At 50.3% G+C, this 20,621-nt stretch overlaps 1 protein-coding gene across 2 annotated transcripts; it reads left to right on the top strand.

Annotated features, from left to right (window-relative positions):
- col2a1a (collagen, type II, alpha 1a) lies at positions 1–19,201 on the top strand. 2 transcript variants are annotated; one of them, XM_086159166.1, is made up of 54 exons: positions 1–2,304; positions 3,166–3,366; positions 3,694–3,710; positions 3,825–3,857; positions 4,319–4,351; positions 4,438–4,491; positions 4,783–4,884; positions 4,959–5,036; positions 5,449–5,493; positions 5,571–5,624; positions 5,777–5,830; positions 5,997–6,050; positions 6,494–6,547; positions 6,625–6,678; positions 6,761–6,805; positions 6,884–6,937; positions 7,030–7,074; positions 7,157–7,210; positions 7,322–7,420; positions 7,506–7,550; positions 7,639–7,737; positions 7,823–7,876; positions 7,969–8,076; positions 8,158–8,211; positions 8,288–8,386; positions 8,464–8,517; positions 9,225–9,323; positions 9,434–9,487; positions 9,598–9,651; positions 9,788–9,841; positions 9,960–10,013; positions 10,681–10,725; positions 11,176–11,274; positions 11,525–11,632; positions 11,740–11,793; positions 11,883–11,936; positions 12,062–12,115; positions 12,890–12,943; positions 13,035–13,142; positions 13,260–13,313; positions 14,319–14,372; positions 14,465–14,626; positions 14,719–14,826; positions 14,995–15,102; positions 15,640–15,693; positions 15,800–15,907; positions 16,011–16,064; positions 16,161–16,268; positions 16,354–16,407; positions 16,940–17,047; positions 17,130–17,418; positions 17,489–17,676; positions 17,765–18,007; positions 18,433–19,201. In XM_086159166.1, exons 1-54 carry the CDS (start codon positions 2,211–2,213, stop codon positions 18,577–18,579), a joined length of 4,467 nt encoding a protein of 1,488 aa, XP_086015292.1. In that variant the 5' UTR covers positions 1–2,210; the 3' UTR covers positions 18,580–19,201. The 2 variants fall into 2 exon arrangements, with proteins under 2 accessions (XP_086015292.1, XP_086015294.1); XM_086159168.1 differs by lacking the exon at positions 3,166–3,366.
- Positions 19,202–20,621: the final 1,420 nt, after the last annotated feature.

The raw sequence follows: 20,621 nt of genomic DNA, 5'->3' as shown, positions 1-20,621 counted from the left end.
TTTTTTTTTTTTTTTCCTGGTTTAATTAGAACATCCGGATCCAGCGTGTTTTCCATAACGGACCCCGGGTCCGACCCCCCCCCCCCCCCCCCCCCCCCCCCCTCTCAGGTGGGTGCTGCTGACTGGCTGCACACTGACCGGCCTGTGTGTACACAGAGCACCGCAGCCTCCCATCTGCACCGAAACCTAGACACCCTCTAGACCCCGGGAGCCTCCGTACACCCGTACAGTCATGAAAGACCCGCCGCCGCCGCCGCCGCCGCCGCCGCCGCCGCTCCACACCCTTCCTCACCCACCAACCCCCATCCCCAGCTATCCCACCGCCTTGCCATCTCGCAGCATTCCGCGGGCCCTCGCACACACAGAGGCCTATTGTGTGCGCCGGGAGCCGGCGAGGGGCCGGAGCCGGCCGGGGAAGCCGAGGGAAAAGGGCCGCGCGGAGCTCAGACCCGCTTCCGAAACGCCGAAACGCGTTTCCATCCAGCTTTCACCGGCCGCGTCGCGGGATATCGATTCGGGTTCGCATTCCCACGGGGTTTAAACTCCAGACGCCGTTACATCCCGAGGGTTGAGGGTTCGGATCTTTCTTCGCCGTGTGTGGAATGAGAGGCGGCGGCGGCGGCGGCGGCGGCGGGTTGCGAGGAAAAGGTCACGACCCTGGAATTACTTTGCTCCGCCGCGTGACAAAGACCCCCGTTCACCCGCCGCCTCCTCACCTGGAGGTGCACGGCGGAGATCACGCAGCTTTCACAAGCAGCGGCAGAAAGGACGCCGTTTTTTTTTTTTTTTTTTTGATCGTGCTTTGACTAGCTGTTCGACCGGATCGCTGTCAAGTAAAACCCGGTTTAGCGCTCACATCAACACTTGGAGGTTGGCGAAGGCCCCCGCGGATTAATCCCTAAATCCGCCAAACGGACGGGGAAACGCGTCCCGCAAACACTGATGACTGCGAACTAGTTTTACAATCTCGTTCAATTCCACAAAAATCAAAAAAGTCCGTTAAGTATTTATTCGACGTCAAAGCTCTGGATCGAGACGTAGCCGCTCCGAAAAATAAAGGGAACACATCCTACATCCGAATGTGTGAAATATTCTTATTAAATACTTTGATTTTTACATCGTTACAACAAAATCACACAAAAATGAGCAGTGGAAATCAAGTTTATTAACCCGCGGAGGTCTGGGTTTGGAGTCACACTCGAAATTAAAGTGGAAAAACACACTCCGGGCTGATGTAATGTACTTAAGACAAGCCCAAATGAATAAGTGCTGCTTTCTAAGTGGACACTTTGGTTTCACACAAGTGTGATTGACTTGGTGTGACATTGTGTTGTTTAAATATTCCCTTTTTTTTCTCATCAGTATATATATATATATATATCTACATATGTATATATATATATATATGTAAGTCAGATGTGCCTTATGGTGAAGGCAGCTTGTGTAAATGGGTTTTTGTGAAGCGGAGGAAGGGGGGAAATAAATAAAAAAATGAATAAATTCAGGCTTATAATAATAAAGAATAAAAATATGATACAGTATTATAAAAAAACAACATATATGAAATATTTTTAATAAAAAATAATATAATATGAGAGTTATATAATAATATCATATTTTTTCTGGTAATAAATAAAAAAAATTAAAAAAAAGGGAGATGCTTTACCCCGAAAGGTAAAAATAAAATGAGGCGACCCGCGCGTGGATACTAGACATCCCGTAAAGAAATGCGCCGAAGCTGAATCGAAGGTGCATCTCCAGGCCGGGTGTCGGGGCCAAGGGGGTCAGGGGGGAGGAAGGAAGGACGGAGGGAGGGAAGGGAGGGCTTGAAAAAAAAAAAAAAAAAAAAAAAAAAAAGGTCCCAGGGAGACGCCGCGTTGAATCGAGGGGAGGGAGGCGAGGTTCGGGTTTCAGCCCGACGGGGGGTCTGGGGGAAGGACTGGCATTTTGGAATATACGAAGATCCGTACAAGGCAGGGTGGACATAAAACCGCGGTGCTCGGCCGGACGCGGTGGGTGCAGAGTGCCAGCAGGGGCCCCGCGTTGGATTCCACTTCGAGCCTCGGAGGGTTTTGACTGCATGGTGCCGTCGGTCTCCGGGAAACACACACACACACACGCACACGCCGACGCAGCGAGCGACCGAGAGAACCCGGTCCACGACCGTCCATCCCGCCGCTTCCCGCCCCGTGCGTGTCCGACGTCTAGACATGTTGGGCTTTGTGGATTCAAGGACTGTTCTGCTACTTGTGGCGTCACAAGCTCTTTTGCTATCCGTGGTCAGGTGTCAGGAGGAGGTGGACCGTAAGTCTTGGATTTCTTTCTACTTTTTCGCGGTCGAGGCCCGTCGGTTTCATTCATTCGTCCTTTCTTTTTCGCGCTAACGCTAAGAATTAACGTACGCTAACGTAAACGCCGCGGGAAGAATTGAAGCTAAAATTCACTTAGCGTGTGACAATGAATTTATAACTTTAAAAATAAAGGAAAAACCAGGATTAACTCTCGCTCGCAGGTTCCGGAGATGCGAAATGGGAGCTGACCTCCCGAGCTAGCGGGCGGTTATTAGGGGTCAAAGGGCACCAGGGGGTCGACAAATAGAGCCGGCGCCACTTTGGTTGAACGTGGGACCCGGTGTGGGTTCGGCAGGGGTTTTTTTTTTTTTTTTTTCGGGGGATGGGATGGACGGAGGAGACGTGTGCGGAGGGGAGGGGGGGTCCAAACAGACCGTCCGTTCTTAACCCCCCGACGCCGCCGTGCGATCCAGACGGAGAAATCCAACCTGTTTACTCAAGGCGGCAGCTTGTGAATTGGCCACAGTGTGTGCACGACCCCCCCCCCTCCTCCTCCTCCTCCACCCCCTCCGACGTGAGAGGAGTTCATTCATAGCCTCGCGCTAAACCGGCCAAGAACATCAAGCGCCTCCTCGAACTCAAATTCTGAACCGGCCGTGTCTCCTCTTTGTGTTTATATTTCTGTTTCTAAAATGTTCAGAGCTTTTATTGTGTTGCAGGCTAACTCACCTCTCCCCTTCTTCCCCCTCCTTCCCGCTAACCTTCCGACGCCTGACCTCTGACCTCCCCGACCCTCCCGTTGCTGCTGTGCACCCCCTCCCTCCCTCTTCCAACCCCCCTTTCCTCGCCGCCGCCGCCTCCGCCGCCGCCGCAGAGGAGGCCGGCGGCTGCGTCCAGGACGGCCGGCGTTTCAATGATAAGGATGTGTGGAAGCCGGAACCGTGTCGCATCTGCGTGTGCGACACCGGAGCGGTTCTGTGCGATGAGATAATCTGCGAGGAGGCCAAAGAGTGCGCCGAGCCCGTGGTGCCGTCCGGAGAGTGCTGCCCCGTCTGCCCCGCTGACGCCGCCACCGGTTGTAATTTATTTATTCACACACCCATAAATAAATTACCGCTCTCGCTTTTCTGTCGTGAACGTTCTGCAGGGGGGGAAGCGGAAAAGTCGTTTCCTCCGGGATGCTCCTTCCTCCCCCCCCCCCCCCCTCCCACGCCAAAGCGGCATTAACCCCCCCCCCCCCCCCAGCCCTCACGCAATTTTATCGATAATTTTTCGTTTCACCCGCTTCTGCTTCGGCGCGCTTCTTATTAATACGACCCGTTCGGAAACGCCGCCCTTCGAGAACCTCCCGTTTCTAACCTTGTCCCTTTCTCTCCCCCGCCTTCGTCACGGCCAACGCCAGAGACCGTCGGCGCCCAGGTGAGGCGGCGGGCTAAAGGGGGGGGGGGGGGGTTGCTTGTGAAAATTAAAAAAAAAAAAAAAAAAAACGATAAAGCGACAACGTTGACGTCCTTTCCTCTCTCTCGTCCGCAGGGCCAGAAGGGCGAACCAGGAGACATCGCCGATGTGAGTGTCGAAGAAGAAACGCTCATCGCCGCCGATTCCCATTCGGATTCATTTGAATCGGCGTAATCGGGCACAACGGTTCCCATTGTTTCTTTAATATTTTTATTTTTCACCTTCAGTTTTCAAACGGTTCACCCCCTCCCCTCCCCCCCCCACCTCCGCTCATTACCGGTAATCTGCAATCTCACACAATGCCCCTGTCAGGACTCGAGGAAAAATAAGAAAAAAAAAAAAAAAAATCCCGCATTCCTGCGACACAATGAACCCGATCAAATCCTCTTAGATGCTCTCAGCGGCTCCGCCGCCGCAGCGCATGTCAGGTGCGCCGAGTCGGCCCGAACGGGGTTAAGGAGAGGTGATGTTTTCGGTAAAACCCGGCCCTGTCAGACGGCGTCCTCGTCAGAAAGACCCCCGCCAACACCCGAAACGCCCGATAAAATCTCCCCTTTCTCCTCCGCCAGGTCGTAGGACCAAGAGGACCGGCCGGCCCCATGGTAGGTATCGCGCGCCGATTCCGAACGCGATTCATTGGTCGATCGTGAACGTCGCCGATGGACGTGCGTGGTGTTTTTTTCCGCAGGGGCCCCCGGGGGAACAAGGACCGCGTGGACCGGGCGGCGCCAAGGGTGATAAGGTGAGCCGCCGTTCGGATATCGCTTTGAATCTCCGGCCGTTTTGGATCACGAATCAGAGTGAACGGTTCGGTCTGGGTGTTCGCTTTAGTAAGTGGATTAAAACCACAACGGCGGGGTATAAAAGTGAGCGATTAATCCTAAAATCTTTTGCGGGTTAAATCGAATCAAAGCGGGACACGAGGTGGGCGAGACCTTTTTTTTTTTTTTTTTTTTTTTTATCATTTAATAGACCAGGAGTGTTCTCAAATCCACGTGACCCCGGACTGAGTGACCTTCTTTTTTTTCCCTAGGGAAATCCCGGACCTCGTGGGAGAGATGGGGAACCTGGCACCCCTGGAAACCCCGGACCCGCCGGCCCTCCCGGACCACCCGGGCCACCTGGGCTCGGAGGGGTGGGCGAGATCAATAATTCAGCCGATGCGTTCCTCATCTTCTTCCTCCTGAACGTCCTCTCTGTGTTTTCCAGAACTTTGCTGCTCAGATGGCGACTGGTTTTGATGAGAAGGCCGGAGGTGCTCAGATGGGTGTGATGCAAGGACCGATGGTGAGTGCATCGGTCCCACACCGCCATATTTGTTTATAATAGTCCTGTGTTAAAAGAAAAATAAAGAAAAAAAAAATACAGACACACACAGCCACTCATATTATGTTCAATGATATATTTGCTATGCTGCCACCTAGTGGCCAAATGGCGGTACTGCAACTCATAGGTGACATTCAAAATGAGCAGTTTTCAAGTAACACACACACGCACACACACACACACACATGCAAATTACTACATTAAACCTCATTACAAGGAAATTAAGTTGTTAAAGTTTTATTCTGGGACAGGCTTTAAAAACCCTTTTATTTGTTTGACATCTCTATAGCAGCCCAAGTCTTTATTTTATCACATTTATGAAAATGTAAAGCCAGGTAGAGCTCAAGTTCACCAGATATTTTGTGTGTCGCAGGGTCCCATGGGCCCTCGCGGACCCCCCGGACCAACAGGAGCTCCTGTGAGTAAAAAATCCTCTTATCGCCTCATGATGAGCTGTATTGGAGATTCCTAATACATATTGACTTGCATCTGCAGGGGCCTCAGGGTTTCCAAGGTGCTCCCGGAGAGGCCGGAGAGCCCGGCCCTGCTGTAAGTATTAAAATAGGAATCCCCGAATGCATCCGGTGATAATAAAATCCTAAAAACATGATTATTATTGAAGCGTTTTTGGCGGGTTTTTTTTTCACGCATCTTAATGGAGGTGCGAGGAAATCGATAATAAACACGTTCTCTTCTAACAGGGACCACTCGGACCTCGCGGACCGGCCGGACCTTCTGGAAAATCAGGAAGCGATGTAAGGCGCCGTGGCTCTGGATGGTTTGAAATCCCAAAAATCCCAAAAGCCGAGCGTGCGCGTAAACCTGTCGTAGCGTCTCTCTTTACACATTCGTTCATACGTGATTTCGGTAGCTTCCGCCGCAATGCGAACGTGAACCTTTTGACTTCCTGTTTCCTTTCAGGGTGAGGCTGGTAAACCCGGCAAAGCTGGAGAACGTGGACCTGCTGGACCTCAGGTGGGACGGCCTATTTAGTATTAATTATCATTATTTTTTATAAGTGTTGATGTATTATTCTCTGCTGTCTATTTATTTGTGGATGTCTTTTGCTAACATTTAATTGCCTTTTAATTGTCTATTTATGTCCATCCGTCTTCTTGCCGCTTATCCTGTACTCAGGGTCGCGGGGATTTATATTTCTATTCATATTTAATGCCGTCTGTCTATTGAATTGTGGATGTGTATCTTTTGTCTTCTAATGCCTCTCTACCTATATTTTTATTCACATTTATTTAGTTTTTTCTCATTTTTGACATTATAACTGTTACGCTGCTGTGACAAAACAAGTTCCCCTCTGGGGATCAGTAAAATATATCCTTATCCTTACGTCACGACACAACCGGTTTAAGTGAAAACAAAAGACAGATGGGTGAATTTCCCCCTGATTTTTGTTTTCTAAGGGAGCTCGCGGATTCCCCGGAACCCCCGGCCTTCCCGGAATCAAAGGGCACAGAGTAAGTTTTCCGCCGTGAGCGATCGAGGTCACCCGTCGCACCTTTCCGAGGGACGACTGACAAGCCTTTCCCTGCAGGGTCACCCCGGTCTGGACGGAGCCAAGGGAGAGACCGGAGCTGCAGGAGCCAAGGTAAGATCACCCAAAAAAAAAAACGGATCCAAATGGTGTCTTCCCTTCCCTTTCTCCTGCTAAACGTATCCCCTCTGGACAGGGTGAGGGCGGTGCTGCCGGAGAGAACGGTGCGCCCGGACCCATGGTGAGATGCCTTCAGATTGTGTAACCCTCTCGTCGGGGTTCATAGCCGAGACTTTACGATTTTGCTCGTCTGCCGCAGGGCCCTCGAGGTCTGCCCGGAGAGAGAGGACGTCCCGGAGCTGCTGGAGCTGCCGTGAGTGACGTTTTCCGTCCCGTCTTTTAAGTTTTTAAAGGTGAATTAAATGGTATCTCCATGCGACCGCTTCACCCGCCTGTCCTCCGCAGGGTGCCCGTGGAAACGATGGCTTGCCCGGCCCTGCTGGTCCTCCCGTACGTATCATTTTTACGCAACGCCAGAGGTGTGGCGCAGGACATGTAGTCCTAACTGTAAGCTTTTCGTCTTCCCCCTCAGGGGCCCGTCGGTCCTGCCGGAGCGCCTGGTTTCCCAGGATCCCCAGGAGCCAAGGTCTGTACGGATCGATGATCCAAGTCGAGTCACCCGTTGTCGATATTCGGAAAGGATGCAATCAATTTGCCAATTTGCGCTTGTGATTGAAACGCCGGTCCGCCTTGTCAGGGGGAAGCTGGTCCCACCGGAGCCCGTGGAGCAGAGGGTCAACAGGGTCCCCGCGGAGAGGCCGGAACCCCTGGATCTCCCGGACCCGCCGGAGCATCGGTTCGTCATTGGCCAGTTCATATTATGATATCATTATCAATATTTTACAGTATCATCCATAATCCCAATTGTGCTGTTTTCACAGGGTAACCCTGGTACTGATGGCATCCCCGGAGCTAAAGGGTCCACTGTAAGCCCACTCCCATCTTTCCCCTCACCATACCCGGTCACACTCTGGAATAGAAAATTGCTAATCTTTAGCTTCCTCTCACCTAAAGGGCGCCCCTGGTATTGCCGGTGCTCCCGGTTTCCCAGGCCCCCGCGGCCCACCCGGACCCCAGGGCGCAACAGGACCTCTGGGCCCGAAGGGACAATCTGTGAGTCGCCCGGAGGACAATCTGAGATGGTGATGATGTTGTGATCGCGTGTTGTTCTGATCGTCTCCTTCCTCGCGCCGCTCAGGGCGACCCCGGACTTCCAGGATTCAAAGGAGAAGCCGGACCCAAGGGAGAGCTCGTGAGTCCCTTGCTTTCGCCCCGATGGCATCGGTTATCGATCGACGCGTGACCGCGCGGACGACTCACCGATGCGCCGTTGCTTATTTCCAGGGCCCTGCCGGTCCTCAAGGTCCACCCGGCCCCGCCGGCGAAGAAGGCAAGAGGGGCGCAAGAGGAGAGCCAGGGGCTGCCGGGCCACTCGGACCTCCAGGAGAGAGAGTAAGCACTCTGGACAAAGTGAGAGGTTTTGGTTATCGTACCATCGATCATTCTTAATCATACCGGTTTGCGTCTCTTCAGGGCGCACCCGGAAACCGTGGTTTCCCAGGTCAGGATGGTCTTGCTGGTCCCAAGGTGAGAGTACATTCGGACACATGGCCAAAATTGCAATTTGCTACTTCTTGTCTGAACTGTCTGTTCTGCTCCTCAGGGCGCCCCTGGTGACCGTGGTGTTCCCGGCGCCGCTGGTCCCAAAGGAGCCACCGGTGACCCCGGACGCACAGGAGAGGCCGGCCTCCCCGGAGCCAGAGTGAGTCCCAGAAAGCCCAGAAATCAAGTCAACCAAATCGCAACTCTGCACACCATCTAACCGCATACCTTCCACAGGGTCTTACTGGTCGCCCTGGTGATGCTGGTCCTCAAGGCAAAGTTGGAGCCACTGTGAGTACGACTTTCATCACCTCCTCATTCAGCACTAAATACAGTCACTGCATTGACCTCACTTTCTGTCCAATAGACATCTTAGGTACACAAATTGACACAAAGAACATGAAGAATCAGTCCAGTGTTCTTTAGGGCGCCAAATCACAATACAGTTGCCGGGAGTAGGTCTAAACCAAACCTCTTTGAGATGATCTACAGAAACCCAACATTAAGCAGGAACTTTACAACAGCAAAGAGGAAACACCGCCTTTTACAAGGCGGGAACAAAATCTGACAGATCCAAGCTCAATTCAGGGCGGCCTTCTGCCTCGACCGGATTGGTGTAAAAAGAGATGGAGAAGGAAAAGGGAGATGGAACGCAAGAGTGTGATAAAGACAGATGAGGGTTTGGGACAGGCACAAGGATTTTCACTGATAATAGCAAAAGTGCTCACAGTTACATGCTAATAGCCACAATAGTCATAAAAGAAATAACGATGGCACACACCTTGTGAGAAGATGGGGTAGATCAAACCCTGCGCCGTGGGAACCTGCGACAAGAGAGAGCCCAGGGACTCAGAAGACATTAGGCTACTATCATGAAGTGATACAAGTGCAGACCAAGCAGGGATACACTTAATGAAGTCACCTAGACCTTCAAACTCATAGCTCTTTATATGTACGGTATGCAAGTAACATCACTTCTGTTATGGCGCCTGTGACAGGGTGCCGCTGGTGAAGACGGTCGCCCCGGTCCCCCTGGTCCTCAGGGAGCCCGCGGTCAGCCAGGCGTGATGGGATTCCCCGGACCAAAGGGAGCCACGGTAAGCCCAAGGGGGGGATCTCCGCTTCGATAAACACCCCAGATGTAGTTTCCAAGAAGGGAAGCCAATGAGGCGCTCAGAGGAATATTAAGTACCGTTCTCCTTCGCAGGGTGAACCCGGTAAAGCAGGAGAGAAGGGGCTGGTCGGTCGTACTGGACTGAGAGTAAGTACACTATCTTGCGGTACGCTCCATCAAAAATCGAAGCCATCCCTGTATCGCCGCCCGGTTACCGGCCCGGATGTCATAAATCAAGCGTTGCTCCCTCTGAACAGGGTCTGCCTGGCAAAGATGGCGAGACTGGCGCCGCTGGACCTCCTGGCCCTGCTGTGAGTGCTTCTTCATACCAAACACATCCATGGTTCCGTCTCGTATCAGCTAAAACAATGCTATCCAGCTTCAAGGTCAATCAGAGCGAGAATGTTTTGTCTTGTCTAAGACTCCCTGTGTTTGGTTGCCTCTCAGGGACCCACTGGAGAAAGAGGAGAGCAAGGACAGCCCGGACCCTCTGGCTTCCAGGTATGCTCATTTCTCAAATTCCCCAAAATGGAGAACGTCCAATATCGAGGCTACAAGTCAAATTGTCGCTAGATATTAGAAAGTATTTGATGTATTCTCCACCTCATTTTTAAACCAGGGTCTCCCTGGACCAACCGGTGCCCCAGGAGAGGCTGGAAAACCCGGAGACCAGGTGAGAACGTCACAAGTCCCACTTGTACATTGTCTCTTACCCAACCCATTGAACGGACAACGGTATGTCAAAATGGCCATCTGGTAAAATGGACATGTGAAGGTTTCCTGGGGCTAAAAGAAGGAACTGCGCTGGTCTGCGATGAGCAGACTAGTAGAAAACCGGTGGCGCAAGTCTTGTTCTTGTTTATCAAGCTGTAGCCCAGAACATCCATACGAAACCCCTCCCGTCAAAGTCACCTCAGGCAACTCGGACAAACCAGGACAAAGATGTTCATCTAAAACTCGTATCGAACGCCATCAGTTTCCCCGCCCACAGCTGATCCAGGGTGACAACATGTCCGTCCTCTTGTTGCATGTCTCCAATGGACAAATCAATAATTTATCAATAGATCTATATGGGAAAGACCTTTCCCCCCCGGTATTGACCCTCACGGACCCCAGTTCCGATGTTTCCCCGAGTTTCCATTGCAGCACGTCATTTACACGATGGACTATTAGACAGTTGTGATTGGATGACATTAGCATAGCATGAGGGCTATCAGCCAGTCTTTCTCTGCACTGTTAACCCGAGTGACAAAAATCCATACCGGCCCGTCTGCATGCGTTAGCACTGGGCACTACGCAAGGAGTTTCTAAGTTCATAATTATTCCCGTTCTCCCTGCAGGGTGTTCCCGGAGAGGGCGGAGCTCCAGGCGCTGTCGGACCCAGAGTGAGTTCAACTTCTCATCCTCCCCAGTGGTTTCCAACTAACAATCCGCAATCCGAGGACTTTCATATCTCCGTCAGCGAGATGTACTGTAGATAATGTCAACTGTGATAGCATGGGACCTTCTCACAGCAAGAAGGTCCCTGGCTGGATTCTGATTGGGAGACCTTCCTCTGTGGAAACTATGTTCTCCCGGTTCCTCCCACGGCTTAAAACATGAAGGAGGTTCTTTGGAGACCCCAAACTGTCCAGATGTGTGAATGGTTGTATACCTTTGTATGTGGTCTTGTGATCAACTGCCTACTGGTCCAGGGTAAACCCTTGACCAATGACAGCCCCTCCTTGCAACCCTGAGTGCAGGAACTGCACAGATTATGGATGAATGAATGAAAAAAGCATCCTCCAGCTTGCGTTTTCCCTTTTTAACCCAGTGACTCTTTGTTTTCCCCACAGGGCGAGCGTGGTTTCCCTGGCGAGAGGGGCGCTGCCGGCCCTCAGGGTCTTCAGGGACCTCGTGGACTTCCTGGAACACCTGGATCTGATGGACCCAAGGTGGGATTGGCAACCTTTTGAGCAATTTTTCATTGGAGATTTGCTCATGAAACACATAATTCCTAGTTTTTGGCTCGCTTCAGAATAATCTTATTTCGTAAAATGGGATCATGTATCCAATTGTCATGGAACTCCTAAAAAGACCTGGTGAGTTCTTCTTCGGGGTTTAGTCAGAAGAAGCTTCAGGACCATGAAGTTGTTGGGACGAAGTTGAAAATCTGCGGTTTTAAGTGGTCCACTCTCAATACAGGGAGCCATCGGACCAGCTGGAGCTGCCGGACCTCAGGGACCCCCCGGACTACAGGGCATGCCAGGAGAGCGAGGAGCCGGTGGCATCCCGGGACCCAAAGGAGACAGAGTGAGAAGAAAAAGAACACTGAGCTTTTTGTTTCCACGCCACAAAAATATCACCAGAAGTCAGTTTGGATCAGTTTCAGATGGAACTCATTGCCTTTTGTGCTTCAGGGTGACAATGGAGCCAAGGGCCCCGAGGGAGCCCCCGGAAAGGATGGAGCTAGAGTGAGTCCTTGTCTTGGGTCTGTTTCTTTGTTTGCATTTTCACACCGATTCAAACCGTCCTCTGTAAATCATCACGTCCCGTTCTTCAGGGTTTGACCGGCCCGATCGGACCTCCTGGACCCGCCGGACCCAACGGTGCCAAGGTAGCCACGACTTAAACTGTCTACCTGCGGTGTGGGAGGGCGTCCTCAAGGATGGACGAAAACGTTTAAAATAATTTCCATTTGCTAGAGGGTTAATTTGGTCTGACTGATTCTCTCTTGTCCAGGGTGAGACCGGACCTTCTGGACCTTCTGGAGCTGCTGGCGCCCGCGGTGCTCCTGTGAGTTCTCGTCGAAAAATCGGTTTCCAACTTGTTGAGGCACAAACCGAAGAAAAAAATCATCCATTGCAGTCACTGTATCAGATTTCGGTATCTGCGTACATGCTAGTGGACACGGACACCCCAGGTTCCTCAGGGTTCTCCAAGTTCCTCCCACAGTCCAAAAACATGCAGGAGGTTCATTGGAGACCATAAATTCTGAATGTTTCTATAACGAATGAATTAATATAGTATGTGATCTGGAAGCGCTATGTAATTCTTACAATGCACAATGCGTAATGAATTTTAAATCATGTGACCGAAATTCAACGGCGGGTGAATTCTGACTCACCGATCCCCCTAGTGGCCAAAGCTGGTAATGCACGTCAGCGCAGGAAAATTACATTAACAAATACATTAAAAAAAAAAAAAAAACATTTTTTTAAATAAGAAAATTTGCAAAAAAAAATACACCTGATAATCATTGATGGATCTAAGGAGAACATTTCTGGGTTACTAGAAAAAAGAAAATCGGAAAAGGCATTTTCCCACTAACCTTTCAAAACTCGCTAAAGGTGTCAGCTACAAATCAACAATAAAATAACACTGAACAAATCAGATACCTTCCAATTACCCTATATTTTATATACATTTCTTTCTTTATTTTTTTTTGTTATTTTTTTAAACTCCCTTTTTGCCTCTAATTATTTTCATTTTGTCGTACATCTCTGCGATACTATACCGGAAATATTATAAAAAATACAAACATTGAAATGACACACTTCTCTCCCGCAGGGCGACCGTGGCGAGGTCGGTCCCCCCGGACCCGCCGGATTTGCCGGACCTCCCGTAAGTACGCTTCTTCAAATGCCAAACCTGACAGATGTATTTTCGTTCTCGGATCCCACGTCAGTAACTTCGCTCCTTCTGCACCATCCAGGGCGCAGATGGTCAGCCCGGCGCCAAAGGAGAGCTCGGTGAGAGTGGACAGAAGGGAGAAGCTGGATCCCCTGGACCTCAGGGACCATCCGGTGCCCCTGGACCCGTTGTGAGTACTCGACCTCGGAAGAAAATAAATCGGTATAGGTTGATCTGTAGCTCCAGCGTTATGTTCTTTTCATCATTTTGTAAACATGAATTGACTTGACGACTGCTCTTTCTCCAGGGACCGACCGGCGTATCCGGACCCAAGGGAGCACGTGGTGCTCAGGGAGCTCCTGTAAGTAAAGATGGAGCCGCTCGGCATTTGTACGATATCTTAAAAAAAAAAAAAAAAAAAAAAAAAAAAATTTAAAGTTAGTTGTTTTGGGCTTTGCACTTTGGGAGTATACAACTATAAGTCAAAGATGGCGTTACGCAAGTCAGTCAGATTCGATTTTTACGCCGCGCGATCTCAAATGATGTACCGAAACCCAACATTTGTTCAAAGAATGCAAGGCGGAATTGGTTTGCCCTTCTGCCTCGACCAGTTGGGGTAAAAAAGACAGGAAAAGCGAGGGAGGAGGAGAGAGTGATAGAAAGCAAGAGAGAGAAAGAGACAGAGGGACTGCTAATAGTAGTAGCGCTAACAGCTACCATGCTAGTAGCGGAAATGATTCATGAATACATGTCGTTCCTGCTTATTTCTGCTGTATAATACAATACAATATCGCACACTAGCCTGCTGTCCGTTCTCTTTTGACCAATGAGACTAAAAGCGCAGCTTTATCAGTAGATTATCAGCACGATCGGTATCTGTCGTAGAAATGGACACATCTTAAATCGATCGTTTCTAAGGAGGAACGGCGAAACGCCGCGCCTTCTTCAGAATGTCATTCACCAAACAAAGGGATTTCAAGTATTCAAAATCCTTTATCTATTAATCACCTACTAATATTTACATCTATCTGTTATTTGTCTTATAATATTTATATGTATATTCATATTTATTGATACTATCACTGTAACACCCTGGCCCTATGGGGATCTTGCCCTTATCTTATCTCATCTTATCTCATCTTATCTTATCTTATCTTATCTTATCTTATCTTATCTTATCTTATCTTAAATACCCCAATGAGTGGTGGGTCAATGCTTGCACATGTCATTGGACATTCGCTCCTGTTGTTCTGGTTAGCGACCTAGCATGGTATTTCTGCCGCTTTCGGTGTGTGAACGGGCTAACGCTGGATTTCTGTCAGTCAAATGTCTTTTCCCCTGATGAGCTTCCATCTCTGACCTGCAGGGAGCCACGGGTTTCCCCGGTGCTGCTGGCAGAGTCGGATCTCCCGGCCCTAATGTAAGTTTTTTATGTCCAACGAGGACTTTCATTGTCTAGTCCAGAGCTGCTTTCTTCAGAATTGATAATGGATCCCTTTCCCCCCCCTAAAGGGTAACCCCGGTCCTGTTGGTCCCGCCGGTCCCTCCGGTAAAGATGGACCTAAGGGTACCCGCGGTGATGCCGGACCCCCAGGAAGACAGGGAGATCCTGGGCTTCGTGGACTCGCTGGTGCTCAAGGAGAGAAGGGAGAGCCCGGAGAGGACGGGCCACCTGTGAGTCCCTGTGGTGCTTTCGATTTCCCGTCTTACTTGCGCGAAATGGCTCGGTTGGCTCAACCAGAACGTTCTCTCCTGTGACCCGGTAGGGTGCCGATGGGCCTTCAGGTCCTCAGGGTCTTGCCGGATCTCGTGGTATTGTTGGTTTGCCCGGTCAGCGTGGAGAGAGAGGCTTCCCTGGTCTCCCCGGACCTTCTGTAAGTGCGCTTTTAAATATTAAGCTTGATAAAATATGACCTGACAAGATCTCAAATAGGTTCTTCATCATGGTAGGTTTGCATATTACTCTAGCTAGCCATACTTTTTACCGTTATGAACCGGTGGGCATTGGACATTTGCTAACCGTGAAATCCTTCTGGTTGCAGGGCGAGCCCGGCAAGCAGGGAGCTCCTGGTTCCGCCGGTGACCGCGGACCTCCTGGACCCGTCGGACCACCTGGACTTACTGGCCCCTCCGGAGAAACTGGACGAGAGGTAAGAAGAAGCAAAATATTCTAGTAAATACCAGCTGTGCGTTCAGGTTCTACCTGGAATTTTCAGTATCATTAGGCGACTTCACTTTTTTCAGAACGCGCCATGAAGGAAAGTCAGTTTTCCAAATCAGGTTTCGAGCGAAGACAAAGTGAGCAAATTGAATGCTTCTGTTTGTGTTTGGAGGCTAATATCTGCGCTTGCATTATGCTAATATTCATCAACAATCCGCCATAATGGATCAGGGACTGAGATGGTAGTGAGCGGTCCATTGGTCAACCATCATAAATGTAAGACCTCCCCAGATGTCATACCGTTGGTTTGCATTGGAGGCCTGTTTTCCATTTAAACCAATCAATAGCTGGAGCTTTTCCATTTTCTTGGTTTATAAGTGGTCATACAGCTGCAAGAATTGGACACCTTCTTTGGCAGTGTTGCAGGAAGCCGAAAAATACATCGAACTTTTCAAAGTTACAAAGCCAATCACGTAGATACGATGAACGTGCCTTTCAATCATTGGATAAATGTTTTGAATTTCAGGGTACCCCTGGATCAGATGGTCCCCCTGGTCGGGACGGAGCTGTTGGACTCAAGGTGAGAAGAACGGACCAAACAAGAAGTTCTCAGAGCTCACCGTACGGTTGGGAAACAGGACGCGATGACGGTTATTCTGAGTTCTCATGACGGCTTTCGGCTTCAGGGCGAGCGCGGTAACACCGGACCTGCCGGTGCCCCTGGTGCTCCCGGTGCCCCTGGAGCCCCCGGACCTGTAGGACCTCTTGGCAAGCAGGGAGACAGAGGAGAGGCTGTAAGTCACTACGTAGCGCACGAGCAGTCGGTCGAAGCTCAGTGGGAAATCCGAACTCGGGTTCCGCAACATCACGCCATTTTCGTCTTGTCTTCTCCTTCAGGGTGCCCAAGGACCTGCTGGACCTCCCGGACTGGCCGGCGCCAGAGGCATGGCCGTGAGTACCTTTGCTTCGTGACTACCGAGGAAAGTACTTGTATTGTCAGGGTGTGACAGGCCGTAAACTTCAATCCAAATCAAACTTTTTCTCCAGGGACCTCAAGGACCACGCGGAGATAAGGGCGAGGCCGGCGAGACCGGCGAGAGAGGACAGAAGGGCCACCGTGGCTTCACCGGTCTGCAGGGTCTTCCCGGACCCCCTGTAAGGAGCACGGAACGATTACCGACGGCAATTCAATTCCACACTTCTGTTTTGTTCTCACCCGTCCCCGACCATCTTCCTTCAGGGTCCCGCCGGAGATGCCGGATCTGCTGGGCCTGCAGGACCAAGCGGCGCTAAGGTGAGGTAGATTCGGACAAAAATAGGCATCGCTCCATCCAGGCGCTTTAATGGCTCAGGAACTGGTCCTCTTTCATGTGGTCGTCCAATCTCCTGAAGGAGACAGGGGGGGCTCGGAAAGACCTCGTGCTTTAATTACCTGCTGCCGAGGAGATAAGATGGGCGGCCGAGTCATTTTGTAATTACCCTCCGCAAGGCGGACCGACCGGGGGAGTCAGCGATTTGCGGAATCGCACTCCCCCCCCCCCCCACCCACCGCTGAGATCAGGAACACAGCGCAGTATCTGCCCTAGACTAGCTTAGCGCTGGGGATGATAAGAAAGAGGAGGAGAAATGTCACCGTACAAATAACCTTCATATATAATAAGGCAAAGGGTCTGGAGGTGATTTGGAAAATAGAGGGAACCCAATAATGGATTTGAACTTCTTCTTCTCCTATATTTTTCATATTACAACTGGAAAATAACTTTCTTCCGAGTCATACCGGCGCAACCACTCCCAGACCGGTACTTTAACAATCTCCGTTTCTGCAGGGACCTGCCGGACCATCCGGACCCGCCGGCAAAGATGGATCCAACGGACAGCCCGGCCCCATCGGCCCCCCTGGACCTCGTGGACGCTCTGGAGAAACTGGCCCCGCTGTATGTCAAATCGAAAAAGCCAAATCCGATGTATTCCCTTGCTCGCCAGTAAAGACGTTCGCTTTCCCTTGTTCTGATTTAGGGTCCTCCTGGAAATGCCGGACCTCCCGGTCCCCCCGGCCCCCCTGGCCCAGGCATTGACATGTCCGCCTTCGCCGGACTGGGTCAGACCGAGAAGTCCCCCGATCCTCTCAGGTACATGAGGGCCGACGAGGCCTCCAGTTCCCTGAGGCAGCACGACGTGGAGGTGGATTCCACCCTCAAGTCCCTCAACAACCAGATCGAGAACCTGCGCAGCCCCGATGGCACTCAGAAGAACCCCGCTCGCACCTGCAGAGACCTGAAACTTTGCCACCCCGAGTGGCAGAGCGGTAAGTGGATCGGCGAAATGGACCTTTCAGAGACTAGCGATGCGGCGTCGCTAACTCGCCGTCTCTCCAGGCAACTACTGGGTCGATCCCAACCTCGGCAGCACGGCCGACTCCATCAAGGCCTTCTGCAACATGGAGACCGGAGAGACCTGCGTCTACCCGACCATCGCCAAGGTGCCGAAGAAGAACTGGTGGACCACCAAGAGCAAGGACCGCAAGCACGTCTGGTTCGGCGAGACCATGAACGGCGGATTCCACGTGAGTGCAAGCGCCGAAGCCACACGTATGACCAAAGAGGCAGCCGGATAAACCCTGACGGTCTCTCCCGATTTTCCCGACGGTACAGTTCAGCTACGCCCAGGACGGCCCCGCCGCCAACGCCGCCAGCGTCCAGCTGACCTTCTTGAGGCTTCTGTCCAACGAGGCGTCTCAGAACCTGACCTACCACTGCAAGAACAGCATCGCCTACATGGACCAGGCCGCGGGCAACCTGAAGAAGGCCTTGCTGCTGCAGGGCTCCAACGACGTGGAGATCCGTCCCGAGGGCAACAGTCGCTTCACGTACGCCGTGTTTGAGGACGGCTGCAAGGTAAGAGAAACCTCTTTCTTTGGATCATGACACACAACGACACCGTTATTTCAAAAGCGGTCCATGAGGTGCAAGCTTGTCGTCAGGTCGAAGCTACATGTCTTGCGCCAAATCGCAGGTCTGGACAGTACTTCTTCTACAGCAACCCAATATTCTCAAGCCTTTTACCAGTGCAGAAACAGATGTAAGGCCTTCTGCCTCAACCATGGAAAGCCAGAGTATGAGGGTTGAGATAGCTAGCTATCTGAGAAAGCTGGGACCAAAACATACCTCCCACATCTCCTCCTTGACAAGCTTGCGCTAGCATCAAGAAGACATTTATAGGGACCCGAAGGAAGCGATAGGAAACTTTCCCCGGTTTTCTTCTTGAATCCGCATATATTTACGAATTTACCGACGCCTTTTCCCTTTCTCGTCGCCAACAGAAACACACAGACCGGTGGGGAAAGACCGTATTCGAGTACAAAACACAGAAGACCTCCCGTCTGCCCATCGTGGACATTGCTCCTATGGATATCGGAGGAGCGGATCAGGAGTTCGGAGTGGATGTCGGCCCAGTCTGCTTCTTGTAAAGCGGGATATCGCAATGGTTTCCCCCCCATCCCTTCTTCCCTCCCCCCTCTCCAGAGTAACAGGAAATAAATAAACTCAAGCACGAAACATTACACACACTTCCACAATAAAGAAGACTGGAAATTATATAAAGGAAAAAAAAAGAAAAAAAGAAAAAATTGATTTCACAACGAAGTGCTCTCCAAGTTGTACTCCCTGGATGTTAGCACTGAAGGGCGCCGGCAATATCTGTACGTCTCACCAGCATTCTCTGTCGACCCCCCCCAACCCCACCCTTGAGATCCAGTCATGTTTCCCACCCGAAAACCAGAAGGAGGGATCGAGCGAACAAGTCGTGGAGAACTGAAACATGGCTCGATGTCACTTATTTATTGTCCAACCCCAACGGGCAGAGCTGAGGCAGGACTGGACGGGTTGACCTCGTGAGTACAAGTCCCCTTTTCCACTACAGAACAGCCCCGGCCCCAGTCCTACCCCACCTCCCGACCCGCCCCGCTCCCCAAAACCCCCTTACCCCCCGTACCCACCACCCTTCCTGTCACACTAATATGGCTTTTTTTTTTTTTTTTTTTTTTTTTTTTATAAATCAGTGTAGACCAATAAAATATTCTCACTCAAATCAACTCCGGGTACTCCAGGCCTGTCTATCTATCGTGAGCAGGGGGCAAAAACAAAAAACAAAAAAACAACACCGACAAAGAAAATAGCCTTTACCGTGTATTATAAAGCCTTGGTTCTATTGTTGTAAAGGTCTGTGTTTATAAGCAACCAGATGGTTTTTATATGTATTTCCACATTATGTGTGTACATGTGTTTATATGCACACCAACACTTTTTGGGAAAGTGAGGTTACATTTTTCGGGGATGTATGTTTCAATGCCCTTTCCTTCCCCTTTTGTCCCAAGAAAGCATTTCAGCAGTTTTTTTTTTTTTTTTTTTTTTTTTTTTCTCGGAAAACCTTTCCATAATCGTCGTCCAGATCGTTTTAAGAGCTACCTCACGCTGGAAAAACTAAAGTGAACAGTTTTGAATCTGAGCGGCCAAACAAAAAAAAAAAAAAAAAAAAAAAAAAAAAAAAAGAAATATATATATTTGCTTTCAGGTGGATCAGAATCTTTGCTTTGGGTTGCTCTTTTCAGAAGGTGCTATGATTCAGCCTCCGCCGCCCCCCCAAGACCCCGGACCCCCCGACCCCTGACCCCTGCACCCCTTTAATTCCCACTAGCCTCACGCCACACACTCACACTCCACTCTGGAGGAGGGGCGCCGCCGTCCAAGATGACTTGGAGGGAGGGGGGGGAGGTCGCCGGGAAAAAAAAAACAAAGAAAAAAAAAAAAAAAAAAAAACGACCAGGGTGGGATGTTTCTGCGTGTGTGTGAGGACGTGTACATTTTTTAAATTAATTTTATTATGATCATCTTTTTTTTTTTTTTTTTTCTTTTCTTGGTTTTTATTTTGTTACACTTCTTACTGATGTAAATTGGAAAATAAAAAGGAAAAGTGAATTGAGAGCGACGTCGATTTTCAATCGTTTTTTTTTTTTTTTTGTTTGTTTTTTTTTTCTTCTCTCTGGCGCGAGTGACGAGCCTTCATACTGTGACACAAAGTGTTGTTTTGCAAAGCAAGAGAATCTCCAAACAAACACACACACACACAAAAAAGCAACTCAAGTACTGTATGGGTTCTCCGGTGTCAGGGTGGGGTTGGCTCCTGTTTTGTCTGAACTTCTAGGCTTTAATAAAGAATATTTTGTCGACTGGAGTTTAGTATTTTTTAGCGTCGTGACGCCGCGTCAGCTCTCGTCATTATTCCCGTCTCTTCCCGAGCAAATACCGCTTGATTTCAAGCTTTTCTGCTGCGCTGTTTTTTGAAAAGTGTCACGCCAGCGGAGGTCCGGGAGGAAATGGGTTTTCATAGAAAACTGTCTTTTCTTCACTGGCTCGAGCATTATCTGGCATTATCTAAAACGCTTATCCTGCACTCAAGAGTCGTGAGATCCACCAGACAATCACATTTGGAGTCTTAGAACCATTCATAAAT

This window comes from Fistularia commersonii, chromosome 14, assembly GCF_037954325.1.
Source record: "Fistularia commersonii isolate RoL2024-O1a breed Wild chromosome 14, RoL_Fcom_v1.0, whole genome shotgun sequence".
Taxonomy (NCBI): domain Eukaryota; kingdom Metazoa; phylum Chordata; class Actinopteri; order Syngnathiformes; family Fistulariidae; genus Fistularia; species Fistularia commersonii.
This window is presented reverse-complemented; position numbering and strand designations above follow the sequence as displayed.